Source organism: Belonocnema kinseyi, chromosome 2 (assembly GCF_010883055.1).
Source record: "Belonocnema kinseyi isolate 2016_QV_RU_SX_M_011 chromosome 2, B_treatae_v1, whole genome shotgun sequence".
Classification (NCBI taxonomy): domain Eukaryota; kingdom Metazoa; phylum Arthropoda; class Insecta; order Hymenoptera; family Cynipidae; genus Belonocnema; species Belonocnema kinseyi.
The window spans coordinates 123,665,228-123,679,317 of NC_046658.1; the positions used below are offsets into that span (position 1 = coordinate 123,665,228).

At 23.9% G+C, this 14,090-nt stretch overlaps 3 protein-coding genes across 4 annotated transcripts in view; 2 read left to right on the plus strand and 1 right to left on the minus strand.

Moving 5' to 3' along the window:
- Positions 1-3,457, plus strand: part of LOC117166984 (NEDD8-activating enzyme E1 regulatory subunit) — a 25,630-nt gene extending 22,173 nt beyond the window's left edge. Inside the window, exon 8 of the mRNA XM_033351493.1 lies at positions 3,126-3,457. Within this exon, the coding sequence (XP_033207384.1) occupies positions 3,126-3,356 (231 nt within the window). The 3' untranslated portion in view covers positions 3,357-3,457. The remainder of the gene's footprint in view (positions 1-3,125) is intronic.
- A 10-nt stretch (positions 3,458-3,467) lies between these two features.
- On the minus strand, positions 3,468-8,878 carry LOC117166985 (probable small nuclear ribonucleoprotein Sm D1). Its single transcript, XM_033351495.1, has 4 exons — positions 8,753-8,878; positions 8,502-8,578; positions 7,805-8,002; positions 3,468-3,811 (listed from the first exon to the last, which is right to left on the minus strand). The coding sequence occupies exons 1-4, from the start codon at positions 8,764-8,766 to the stop codon at positions 3,729-3,731; spliced, it is 372 nt and encodes a 123-aa protein (XP_033207386.1). The 5' UTR covers positions 8,767-8,878; the 3' UTR covers positions 3,468-3,728.
- LOC117166983 (nibrin) overlaps positions 8,371-14,090 on the plus strand; it is a 28,907-nt gene continuing 23,187 nt past the window's right edge. The window contains exons 1-3 of one of the 2 annotated variants that reach the window (XM_033351492.1): positions 8,371-8,670; positions 12,395-12,477; positions 12,545-12,671. In XM_033351492.1, coding sequence (XP_033207383.1) covers positions 12,547-12,671 — 125 coding nt within the window. In that variant the 5' untranslated portion in view covers positions 8,371-8,670; positions 12,395-12,477; positions 12,545-12,546. Of the gene's footprint in view, positions 8,671-8,931; positions 9,085-12,394; positions 12,672-14,090 lie in introns of those variants that run through there. The other variant, XM_033351491.1, reaches the window with a different exon arrangement.

Sequence of the window (14,090 nt, forward strand, 5' to 3'; positions counted from 1 at the left end):
GAGTTCCTCTATTTCAGTTTTGCCTTTTTTTATGGATTTTTAAAAATGTTTTTATTTTATGAATGGCTTGAAAATGCATGTATTAAATTTGTATACATATAAATTTATCCTCTTGTATATTACCACCATTTTAAATTATTTCATAAAGAGTTTTAAACTAATTTTTAAAGAAATTAATAATTGTTTCTAACTTGTTTCGTATTTTTCTATGATAAATAACTTTTTTTAAACTGCTTAATTTGATAATCAACGCACTGTACGTAACATTCTGAAAGAAAAATAAAGATGCTGGAGGGAAGAAAAAAAGTATTAACACGCTTAAATTTAGAATTAAATTTTTGATTCAATAAACCCATTTTTCGAAAATTTTCGTTATCTAGTTATGTACTGCCACCCTTCATTTTAAATCTTTGAAACATTTCAAATATTTGACATTGTTTTGAATTATTTCAAACCTTTTTAAACTGTTTGAAATATTTTTTAAATATATATTATATTTTAAAAATTTTTCAATCATATGTATAATCTTTAAAATAATTTTAAAATGTTTGAATATTTCAAATATTTGTAAAATCATTGTAAAGTCATTTTGAATATTTAAAATCTTTGAAATATTTGTGAAATCTTTTGAAATCTGTGTGAATTTACTGTAAAATCTTTAAGAATTTTGAATCTTTAAAATATTTGTGAAGACACTGTAAAATATTTTTAATGATTGTTAAGTTTTTTTAATTCTTTGGTATAACTAAAATCGTTGTGAAATATATTAAGTCTTTCAAAACTCGTAAAATCGTTAGCAAATATTATAAACCTTTAAAAATATTTATTAAATTTTGGTGAAATCATTGTGAAAATATTGGAAATATTCTTAATCTTTGAAATATGTGTGAAATTTTTTAGAAGATTTGAAATTATTGTGAAATCTTTGTAAAATATTTCAGAATATTTGAAATCTTTGTGAAGTATTTGAAACCTTTGGAATATTTGAAATCATTGTACAGTCTTTTAAATCTTTGAAATATTAAAAAAAAAAAGACAGCCTTTTGGATTATTTTAAATCTTTGAAATAATTAAAATTATTATGGAATATCTTATATGATTGTAAAGTGTTCAGTGTCTTTTGAAATCGTTTGGCATCTTTGATATTTCTAAAATGTTATGAAATCGTTTGGAATATATGAAGTATTTCTGAAATTTTTTGAAAAACTTTAAAGCTTTGAAATAATTTTAAATCCTTCAGAATCTTTTGTAATATTTGAAATATTTGTGAAATCATTCTAAAATATTTTTAATTCTTGTGAATTTTCCTTAATCTTTTGACATTTTTTGGATTATCTGAAATGAATCAAAAATTCAAATCTTTATTAAATAATTGTAAGATGTTTGACATCATTTGAAACGGTTCGGAATCTTCGAAATGATTTGGAATATATGAAATATATCTCAAATTTTTTGGAAGGTTTTAAATCTTTATGAAATACTTTCAAATATTTGAAATAATTTTAAATACTTTAGAATCTTTTGGAATATTTGAAATATTCGTGAAGTTATTCTAAAATATTTTTAAATCGTTTGAAATCATAAAAATCTCGTAGAATATTTGAAAATTGTTAATCTTTTGCTACATTTGAAATTGTTGTCAAATGTTCTAAATCTTTTGAAATATTTGTAGAATCTTTTGGAATGTTAGAAACTTTCGTGAAATATTTGAAATCATTGTAACATTTTAAATCTTCTTGAAATCATTGTGAAAGTTTTTGTAACATTTCAAATTTTTGTGGAATATTTGAAATCTTTGTGAAATTTTTGCAAATCTTCAAATCTTTTGGGATAATTGAAATCTTTGAAATTATTGTGAAATCGTTTAGAGTATGTGATATCTTGTTGAAATAATTGTAAAATATTTGAATCTTTTGAATTATTTGAAATCTTTTGAAACATTCTAAATCTTTGAAATATTTTTGATTATTTTACATCTGTAAAATCATTGTGAAAAACTTTAAATATTGTGTGTATATATATATATAATAAATATTCTAAAATATTTTTAATCTTGTTGAAATAATTGTAAAATATTATATTTTTTTAAATCTTCGCATCTTTTGAGATTGCAATTATTGTGAAATCGTTTGGAATATTTTAAATCTGTGTAAAAAACGTTAAATCTTTGAAATCCTTTAGAAATTTTCGTGAAATCATTGTAATATTTTTAATCTCTTTGAAATCCTTGTAAAAGTTTTTGGAATATTTGACATTTTTGTGGAATTTTAGTAATCTTAAAATCTTTGAAATTATTGTGAAATCGTTTGGAGTATGTGATATCTTTTTGAAATCATTGTAAAATATTTTAATCTTTGGGAATACCTGGGAAGTACCTTTTAAAATATTCTATATATTTTTAATTTTTTCAAATATTTTTGATTATTTTAAATCTGTAAAATCATTGTAAAATAGTTTTACCTTTTGAAATATTCCAAAAATCTTTGTGAAATGAATGTAAATTTAACTCATTTGAAATCGCTTTTAATCTGCGAAATATTTACGAATATCGGAAATATTTCAAATCGGTCGGAAGATTTTAAATCTTTGAATATCGGAAAGTATCGTAGATTTTTTAAATCGTTGGGAATCATAATAATCTTGTTGAATATTTAATATTTTTACATCGGTCGGTATATTTGAAAGTCAAATATTCTAAATCTTTTGGTGGGTTAAAATTTTTTTGTAAAACATTTTAAATATTTATAAAATCATTGTAGATTTTTAATCTTTGTAAAATATTTTAAATCTTTTGAAATTATTACGTAATCGTTTGGAATATTTGATGTCTTTCAAATTATTGGAAAATATTTTAATCTTTTTTGAAATCACATTCATCTGGAATATTTGAGATCTTTGTGAAATCTTCAAATCCTTTGAAATAACTGAAATCTTTGTAAACTATTTTAAATCTGTGAAATCGTTTGGGAGATTTGATACCTTTTTGAAATAATTCTAAAATATGTAAATCGTTTGAAATCTCTCTGAACTCTTTTTAATAACTTAAACTATTTTGGAATCTTTGAATTCTTGAAAACAGTTGTCAACTCCTCGATATCGGTTTTAAAAATGTATTAAAATTCCAGTCATGTATATCGAAACTCCTCGGCGAATGGGGATGTGGACCACTAGCGAAAGACGATTACGTTCACGAGTTCTGCAGATTCGGCGGGGCAGAACTCCATTCAGTGGCTGCCTTCCTCGGCGGACTCGCCGCTCAAGAAACGATCAAGTTCATAACGAACCAGTACAAGCCGGTCCACAATACCTTCATTCACGACGCCGTCACGTCCAATTCCGCAACTTTCTTTTTCTAACCGTCTCTCTTCTAAACTTCTAAACTTAAACGACACTAGTACGATTGCCAGATTGTTTCATTATTTTATAAGACTGTGTTTATTAAATGAGTTAATACAAATGTCAATTTTAGTAATTTTAGAAGATGTATATTAAATTCCCTTACACTGACTGCATCCACCTCACATACAGCAATGACATTTTCTCTTCCATGCGCTTTAAATGTGCAAATCATACATCGTCAATCGTACATTAAAATACGATTATTATTTTTGGTATTAAATTAATTGAAAGTAGTAGAAAAGTTGATTGAGGTACTGGCATTGAACTTGAAACAAAAGTACACGATATCCAGCTTCTTTTTTCTTTTGGAATTTCGAGATTTTTATGTACTATCGGCGACCTCGACCTCTGCCACGTCCACCACGACCTCCTCTCGCTCCTCTTCCTCCACGTCCTCTGCCTCTCGCAGCTCCTGAAAATTAATTCGAATTTTTCTTATCATTTTTACAGTAGCAGGATTCAAAGCCCATATTTTTTAAAATTAGTTCTTCTTTGGCTTGAAAATTGATATTTTTTCAGTTGAAAATTTAATTTTGTGGTTAAAAATGTAACTTTTTTTTGGTACTATTTTGTTGAAAATTCGTTGTTCTTTTTATAGTAAGTTATTCTTAACTGTCTTGTTTGAAAATGGTTTAAAAGTATTCACTGTTTTGCTGTTGAAAATTCATCCTTTTTAGATACAAATTCATTTATTTCGATAAAAATTGAATTACTACTTAAAATAATTTTTTTTACTGTCCAAATTTTGTTAACTGAAAATTTTACAATCTTTGGTTAAAACTCTTTTTTTGGTAGTAAGTTATTCTTTTGTTTTGTTTGAAAATTTTTTAAAAGTATTCACTTTTTTGCTGTTGAAAATGTATCCATTTTAGTTACAAATTCATTTCTTTCGATAACAATTGAATTATAACTTGAAATAATTTTTTTTTGGTTGAAATTTTGTATACTGAAAATTTTACAAGTTATGGTTAAACGTTTTTCGTTTTTAGTTGAAAATTCATGTATCTTGAAAAAAATTCGTCTTTTCGGTAGAATATTATTCCTCTTTTTAAATTCATTTCTTTGGTTAAAACTCTCTTTTTTTATAAAGTTATTCATCTGTCTTGTTTGAAAACGATTTAAAAATATTCATTGTTTTGCTGTTGACAATTCATCCTTTTTAGATACAAATTCATTTATTTCGATAAAAATTGAATTATTACTTAAAATAATTTTTTTTTGTTTGTTAAAATTTTGTTTACTGAGAATTTTACAAGGTTTGGTTACAAATTTTTCTTTTTTAGTTGAAAATTCATGTATCTTGAAAAAAATTCGTCTTTTTCGGCAGAATATTATTCCTCGTTTTAAATTTATTTCTTTGGTTAAAACTTTTTTTTTTGTAGTAAGTTATTCTTCTGTCTTGTTTGAAAATGGTTTTAAGATATTCATTGTTTTGCTGTTGAAAACTTATCCTTTTTAGTTATAAATTCATTTCTTTTGATAAAAATTGAATTATTACTTAAAATAATTTTTTTTAGTTCAAATTTTGTTTAATGAAAATTTTACAAGCTTTGGTTAAAAATTTTTGTTTTTTTCGTTGAAAATTCATGTATCTTGAAAAAAATCGTCTTTTTCGGTAGAATATTGTTCTTTTTTTTTAAATTCATTTCTTTGGTTAAAACTCTTTTTTTGCAGTAAGTTATTCTTCTCTCTTGTTTGAAAATGGATTAAAAGTATTCGTTGTTTTGCTGTTGAAAATTCATCCTTTTTAGATACGAATTCACTTATTTCAATAAAAATGAAACTATTACGTTATATCAATGTGTTTTGTTGTTGTTGTTGAAAACTGCATAACCGAAACTTAAACTGTTTCATTGTTGGTTAAAAATTTGTCTTTTAGTTATATTAAATAAACGTTGCTTTTCGTTTAAAATTACTTTTTTTAACTGTAAATGTAACTACAATTTTTATTTGAAAATTTAAATATTTTGTTAAAAGTTCGTCTTTTTTAAGTTGAAAGGGAATGTTTTTTACAAGTATTTAAAAAGTTCTTTTTTGGTAGATAATTATTTGTTTGAAAATTCACCAAAATTTGTATATTTTTTAAACTACATTGTTTGGTTTGAAAATGTTTTTTTTTACTGAAATGTTTACTATATTACTTTTGGTATTTTTTTTTTAAATTTAAATTTTAACTATGTATGAGGTGGAAAATTCATGTATTTTAAAGAAAATTCGTCTGTTTTGTAAGAACACTTTTTGTGTTGGTAAATTCATTTCTTTCTTTGAAAATCTAACTATTTTGTTAAAATTTATTTTTTTAACACCAATTTATCTTTATTAATTAAGATTTAAACTACGTGGTTGAAAGTTCAAATTTGTTAGTAGAAAATTATTTTTTTTAACTAAAAATTTAACTGTTCAATTTTTGGTTAAAAATGTCCTTTTTGGTAGAATATTATTCATATTGTTTTAAAATAGTTGAAAACTTACTGATTTGGTTGAAAAATCGTTTTTTGGTTGAAATTAATTTTTTTAACTGAATACTTAAATATTCCATTTTTCAAATTACATTTTTTAGTTTAAATTTTCATTTCCTTCGCTGAAAAATGAAATAATATGTCTAATAAATGTTTTTCTTTATGTTGAAAATTAGGTTTTTCTTTAAGTTAAAAATTCGTCTTTTTTTTTTAAATTTTTTACTGAAAATGTACCCCCTGCCTGTCACAGCTCCTAAAAACTAATTAGAATCTTTGTTATTATTTTCACAGTAGCAGACTTTACAGCCGAAAATGCTTTCAAAATAGAGAAAAAAAGGTTTTTGTAATGAAAGTAAAGAAATAAATTCTTTTAAATAAATATAATTTAGGTTCAAGAAAATAGTTGAATATTCTACCATGAGATGAATTTCCGACCAAAGAATTAAGTTTTCAAGCTAAGCAGTTAGATTTTAAAACGGAAATCATAAATTTTTACCAAAGAATTAAAAAAAAAGAATAATTTTCTATTAAACAAATGAATTTTCAAATACATAGTTCAATTGTCAACTAAATAGTGGACTTTTCTACTGAAAAATATCAGATTTCAACAAAGAAAAATGACTTTCCTACCAAAAAAACATTAGTTTTCAATCCAAAAGGACAAATTTGTTATACAAAAACACAAATTTTCAAAAAAATACTTAAATTTTTACACAAAAAGATGACACTTTCACCAAAAAGTTGAATTTTGAAACGAAGAAGGTAAATTTCAAATAAAGAAATTTTTATTTTCGACCAAAGAACTTGCCTGTTTAACAAAATAGTTTAAATCTACAGATAAGAAGTTGAATGTTCACACACAAAAATGAATTTTCTGCCAAATGATCGAATTTCCAAACAAAAAGATTAAACTTTAACGAAAAACAGGTGCATTTTAAATTAAATACATATATTTCCAACTACAAAAAGACCAATTTTCTATCGAAAAGGACGAATATTCAACAGAAAACTTACATTTTCGACCGAAAAAAATTATTTTTTAACCAAATAATTTAACTTTTAAGAAAATAATTAAATTTATAACAAAAAAGTTTATTTTTTACCAAGAAAGATGACACTGCTACCAAAAAGATGATTATTGAAATCTAAAAGACGAATTTTGAGCAAAACAGTTGAATTTTAAACTAATAAAGATGATTTTTTTAACAAAATAGATAAAATTACAATAAAAATGCACTGATTAAATTTTAAGACAACCGATTACATTTTCAATCTACAAGGACAATTTTTTGAACAAATGGTCCAATTTTTAAAGAAAAAAGTTTATTTTTAACCAAAAATAATGAAATTTCCACCAAAAACATGAATATTGAATATAAAAGGACGAATTTCCAAACCAAAAAGACAAATGTGGAGCAGAACCGTTGAAATTTTGACGAAAAAAGAAGACTTTGTAACAAGATAGTTAAACATTCAACAAAATAATTAAAGTTTAAAAATTAAGTTAAACATTCAACAAAATAATTAAAGTTTCAATAAAAAAGTTGAATTTCGATTTTTTCACAGAAAAATTTATTTTCAATCAAGATTGATGATATTACTGCCAAAAACATGAATTTTCTATGCAAAAATACGAATGTTAAATAAAAAAAGTTGAATTTTCGACCGAAAAAGATGACTTTTGAATAAAATAGTTGAAATTTCGACCAAATAGTAGCATTTTTAATCAAGAAGAATAAATTCTGAACCAAAAATATAAGAATAGATTTTGCAATTAAAATTAATTAACTGTCAAACTAAAATAGTTGAATTTTCTTACCGAATTCTGTTAATTCAGTTAGAATTTTAACAAAACAAAAAGAGAGAGAGAGAGAAGAAAGAGTGTACAGTATGAAATGGAGCAAATTTGATAAAAAATGATTATTAGATAATTAAAATAAACAAACCTCTGGCTGCTTCCTTTTTCTTGGCTTTCGCTTTGGGTGTGTCGTCGATCAGAAGTGTTTCCAATGGCAGAGAATCGGGTAAAATGTAATACCTAATGTTATTTCCTCGTAAACTCAACGTATCCAGCTGAACAGGATCTCTATTTTTTATCGTCATTTTTACAGTTTTTAGATGTGTGTTCATCGCCACGTCCACACCTGTTTTTAAAAAAATGTACTTATTTATACACAATTAGATATAACTCTAAATATTTTTATAAAAAAGACGACTTTTTAATAATTATAATTGAAAAATTTACCTCTTTTTTAAAATATTACAAATGCTCTAAATCGCCATTTAACGTAAGTAAATAATTAATAATAAATATGAGATTTCAAAATAAGTTATGAAAACAAATTTAAATAAGTATTCTTTAAATTAATAATAGAACGACTCAAAAAAATAATTTATAACATAATTTAATAACTAATTAGAAATACTCCAAAATCACAAAAAAAATTGATAGATGTCAAAAAAAATGAACTTCCTACACTTTTGTTTATATCGCCCACCGTCAACGGAAAGACAAGATATTTAGGACTTTTCTGAACATAATTTCTTTTTAAATTTCTCAAAAATAGGCAAAAGGGAAAATATAAGATACAAATCGCGAAGCAATCGTTTCCGGAAACTTGTTGAAAAAATGTGTAAACATACCTGTGATCGTTCCGTGAACTTGTGTGCCATTTTTCAGTTCAATAGTGACCGTCTCATGGCTGAGTTTCATCAAAAATCTGAAAATAAATCAAAATAACTGGTATCAAAAAAACGATCTTCGAAAAATCCTGTGGCAGTTTTCTAGGTTAAGTCTGTCACAGGATTTCAGGTACCAAATCACTAATAAATGAATAAACACCACCTCGTATGTAAATTTAGCGACATTAGAAAGATATTAAAAGTTAATTTACCTTACTAGCTTCATAGCGAGAGTTAGTTTTACGTGTTTTGTGAAATTATACCGGCATAGGAAAGCACATATAACCTCCAAAGCAACGCTTCTTCTTCTGACTTGAAAATTGCGGCGACGCGTTTTCCCTCTCCACCCACAGAATCGAAACTTCGATTCTCAAAATAATCGAAATATATCGCAGTAATAAAAATGGTGGCCGGCCAATTTTCGCGGTTGATTTATTTAGTTTAGTTTGTGGTGAAATTTGATAAAGAAATAGCAAATAATATTGTTTTGAGTATTAATTTAAGTGCCTAAAAATCAAAATGTGGCTTTTGAAAGGACCAAAAGGTAATTTTGCGTACTTAATAATTCTCTAAATAATTAACGTCAAGAATCTTTTTTTTCTCTACGTCAGATTTCCCATTTATTTTTATTTATAAAATATAAAAATAACACAGAAATTGATAGCCTTTATGATTATTTTCCTTTTATTTGGATTAAGGTTTTAAATGTGTGTAATTTCATTTCCAAAGTTTAAAGTTCTTCGTAATTGATAATAAATGTTTCGATTATAACCTCTAAATCGTGATCTTGGCAATGTTTTTTTTATCGAAAATATGATTTATTTTTGTACTAAAAATGGACATAACGTATGATTACTCGTTAATTAAATAACATTTTTATTTTGTAGGATCGCAAATAGTTTTAGTAAATTAAAAAAGCTTTTCCTAAATGTTAATTGAAAATTATTTTTCTTAAAATCCAATAGCATTTATAAATATTAAAATGAAAGTTTTTTTCCATTTTTAGTTGCATTTCGACTTGAAGGGTTTTTTTTTTAAATAAAAGAAAAAATATTTTTAAAGAATGAGTTAACTAATTCTTAAAAGTTTGTTTTTTTAAAGAAATAAATATATAATAAACACAAAGGACATTTTCTGTTTTTTGTTGTGTGCTGTATATTAGATTTTCCGTCTATTTTTATTTATAAAATATTTGAGCATCTTAATAATAAATGGTTCGCTTCTAGCACCAAAATCGTGATTTTGGCAATGTTTTTTTATCAAAAATATTTATTTTCTACTAAAAATTGATACGATCAGTTATAAATTAAATGTGACATTGTTATAATAATTTTAAGTTTCCCATAATGTACTTTACTTAGCATTTTTTTTAAAAGATGTTTTATTTTTAAGTAAATAAAACTATTATTCTGTAGATTGTAAATAATTTTAGTAAATTAAACAAAATTAAAATAGCTTTTCTAAACTCTAAATCTCAACTGTGCGGAATATTATTTTCCTTTAAAGACATCAAAAGGTTTTAAAAATAGTAAATTGTACTTTTTTATTAGCTATACCAAATAAAAATGTGCATTTAGGTTTGAAGAGATTGTTGTATAAGTACAAGGAACAACATATTTGTTCAGAATTAATTGAAGCCTCTAATAATCAAAATGTGAATTTCAAACGGTCCAAATATAGAATTAACGTAAAGGACTTTTTTCTCTTTTTCGCACTATGATTTTCCACATTACTTTATTTATAAAGTATAACAAGAAAAAACTGATTGATAGCCTTTATAATTAATTTGTTCACTTTTGGATTAAAACTTCAAATGTGTATAATTTTATTTCAAAAGTCGAAAGTTCTTTGAATTTGTTAATAAATATTTCGATTTCTACCCGAAAGTCGTGATTTATGCAATATCTTTGTACTGAAAATATGCTTAAATTTGAACTAAAAATGTATACAATCAGCTATAAAAGAGAAGTGATTTTTTGTTTTTGTAATTTTAAGCTTCCTATAGTGTTATTTTAGTTTAAATTTTATTCAAAAAAAGTTATCAAAAGGTTTTAAAAGTAGTAAAGTAAAGGCTTATGTTTTTATATTTTTCGTTGAATTTAATGCAATTAATGAATATTGAATAATCAGACTTTTTGAATTATTAGGTCAAACAAATAAATATGTGAATTTAGATTTAAGTCGATTTTTTTAAAGTAAAGGAATAAAATATTGTTTAAAAATTAAGTGAAGAGTCTAAAGATCAAAATGTTGCTTTTGAAAGGACTAAATATATAATTAATTAAACATTTTTTGTTATTTTCTTGTCTTTACAATTAATTTTTTATATAATAGTATGGTTTTTTTATAGTATTGTACTTTTTAGGAAATTTCAGCAATTTTATTTCGGATATTTCAGTCCCGGGATATTTCAGTCCCAACCTTTAAAAAGGTTTAGAATTTGGAAAAGATTAAAAAATAATTTGAATAAATTAAAAAAATTTATTAATGTGCAAAAAGAATTTAAAAAGATTTCGAAAAATTTTACAGATTTCTGAAAATTTTGAACAAAATTCTGTAAGATTGTTCAAAATATTTTTAATTGAAATTTCTTTCAATCCTCTAAATATTCTAAATATATTTTGCGTTTACTCGAAGTTTTCTACAATTTTGTAAAATCATATAAATTAAACAAATTTTTCTAAAAAATCTGTTTTTATTTTCTCACGAGTCTTCGGAAAATTGTATACATGTAACCTTAAAAGTAAACTGGAAATCTCTTCCTATAATCTAATTTAAAGGCTTGAATTTAAGTGTTCAAAACCTATAAACAAATAGTTATTCGACCTTTTTATTTTAAGTCAAAAAAATTTTTCCCACTAAAAAAAATACATAAGCGCGTAGTGCCTTATTTATGATGCTAATTGTATTAATAATGAATCAATTAAATTATAAAATAGAAATTTTCTTATGAATTAAATAAAAAAATTATGTTCTAGTATTGCAAATACTTTTTGTAGTTAAAAAAATTGGTTTTATATATTTTAAATCTCAATGTTACTGGAAATTATTTTTCATTTAAGATATCAAAAGTTTTTGAAAATATTAAAACGAAAGTTTTGTTCGTTTTTCTATTTTTACTTTCAATTAATGAATGCTGAATACTCCGGCTCATCAAATTAGCTAAAACAAACAAAAATGGAGATTTAGATTTGAGGTGATTTTATTTTGGAAGCAAAATTAACAAAATTTCAAAGTTTTGAAACTTATATACATAATATAATTATAACCTTGAAATTTTGTTAATTTTGCTTCCAAAATAAAATCACCTCAAATCTAAATCTCCATTTTTGTTTGTTTTAGCTACTTTGATGAGCCGGAGTATTCAGCATTCATTAATTGAAAGTAAAAATAGAAAAACGAAAAAAACTTTCGTTTTAATATTTCCAAAAACTTTTGATATCTTAAAAGAAAAATAATTTCCAATAACATTGAGATTTAAAATATATAAAAACAATTTTGTTAAATACAAAAAGTATTTGCAATACTAGAACATAATTTTTTTATTTAATTCATAAGAAAATTTCTGTTTTATAATTTAATTTATTCATTATTAATACAATGATCATTATAAATAAGGCACTACGCGCGTATGTATTTTTTTTAATTAGTGGGAAACATTTTTTTGACTTAAAATAAAAATGTCGAATAACTGTTTATAGGTTTTGAACACTTAAATTCGAGCCTTTAAATTAGATTTTAGGAAAAGATTTCCAGTTTACTTTTAAGGTTACATACATACAATTTTCCGAAGAATATATATATTATATATAATTATGAATCCTCTACTTTTTTAATATTTAAAATAATTTTAGGAGAACTGATATACCTAAAACGCAACGCGACAATAATCGTGGGCAGAACACAAGGAGATATTGTTTTAAGAGAGGACAAGTCGGTTAGTAGAAATCATGCCTCAGTTTCTGTCGATTACAAAAATTCAAAATCCTTGTGTATTGTAAAAGACATGGGATCGAAATATGGAAGCACGGTTATGAAGCCTCATGGTGAAAGGATAAAGGTAACTACTGAAGGTACAAATGTAGAAAATTTGGACATAATTAAATTTGGGATGCAGGAGAACGATTATAGGTAAGTTCATTTTCCAATATTTTATTTTATTTAAGGGCCATTCAAAAATTACTTCGCTTTTTCTCTGGTTTTCACTTAAATGTGAACTAAATTGATGAGTTCTAGTAAAGAAATTAAAGTGATTTTCATTGAAAGTTAATTCTTTTTAATTAAAAAGTCTACATTATGTTTTTGGTACAGAATTCGTCTCTCTTGATTTAAAAAAACTCTACTATTAGGTGTTTTGAAAATTCCTTGTTTTTTGTTGAAAAATAATTTTCTTAAGTAATTAAATTAGCTATTATATTTTTGCTTGAGAATTGATGGCTGTTAATTGAAAATTCAACTATAAAATTTTTCATTGAGATTTCATCTTTTTTATTTAAATATTCACCTATTTCGTTAAAAATTAATCTTTTTTGGTTGAGGATTTAAGTATTTTTTTGACGATTCTTCTTTTTTGATTAAATTCAACTGTTTTTTCATTTCAAATAAAAATCTTTTTGGGCGCAACGTGAGTGATTACATTTTTCGTTGAAAATTAATTTGTTTTCAAGTCGATTATTTGTTATATAAAATAAAAATATGTTTTGGTCATCTTTTAACTCCCTTAGCCCCTTTTCAAAGAATTTCTTTTTTTCCTGTTTTCAAGTAACTTCGGATTTTTCTAATTTTTCCCTTAAATACATACTGAATTAATAGAACCAATAAGAAAATCAAACTATTTTTCTCTTTGTTAAAACTTCAGTTTGTTGGTTAAAGGTTTAATTATTTTCTTAGAAATTCGTTCTTTTTTGGTTGAACATTCATTTTTAAACTGAAAATATAACTATTTCATTGTCGGTTGAAAATTCAAACAATTTGGTTTAAATTTTATTTTTTTTAATGAAAATTCATCTATCTTTTATAAAAAAATGTATTGTGATTACAAATTTAACGGCTTGGGAGAAATTTAAACTGCTGTGCAAACATTCATTTTATTAGTAGAATGTGGCTCTTTGGTTTAAAATTTAACTATTTTGTTAAAAAATCATTTTTTAAGTTAAAATTAAATTTTTTCAAATAAAAATATAACTATACTATTATTAACTAAAAGTTGATCTTTTTAGTTGAAAATCCAAACATTTCTTCAATTTGTCTATTATTTTATAAATTCATATTTTGGTAGAAAATGGTTTTATTTTCGTGAAAAAAAAACTTTTTTATTGGAAATTCAACTTTTTTCTAAAGAATTCGCCATTTTAGTTTAAAAATTAAAGAATTTTGTTACATTTTTCTCTTTCTTGGCTGAAAAATCTGTTTCTGGGGTAAGAATTTATCTCTTTTAACATAAATATGATTTTTTTGCTTAAAAATTAATCTTTTATGGTTGAGGATTAAACTATTTGAATAAAAATTCGTCTTTTCTGGTTCAATTTAAATGTTTTTCTATTTAAAATA

What these genes read in the sequence shown, in the direction of transcription:
- LOC117166985 (XM_033351495.1), bottom strand. An exon ending in AGTTCACGGAACGATCACAG is followed by an intron (nt 8,003 to 8,501) that starts GTATGTTTACAC and finishes TTTTAAAAACAG; the next exon opens with GTGTGGACGTGGCGATGAAC. An exon ending in GAAAAAGGAAGCAGCCAGAG is followed by an intron (nt 3,812 to 7,804) that starts GTTTGTTTATTT and finishes ATTAATTTTCAG; the next exon opens with GAGCTGCGAGAGGCAGAGGA.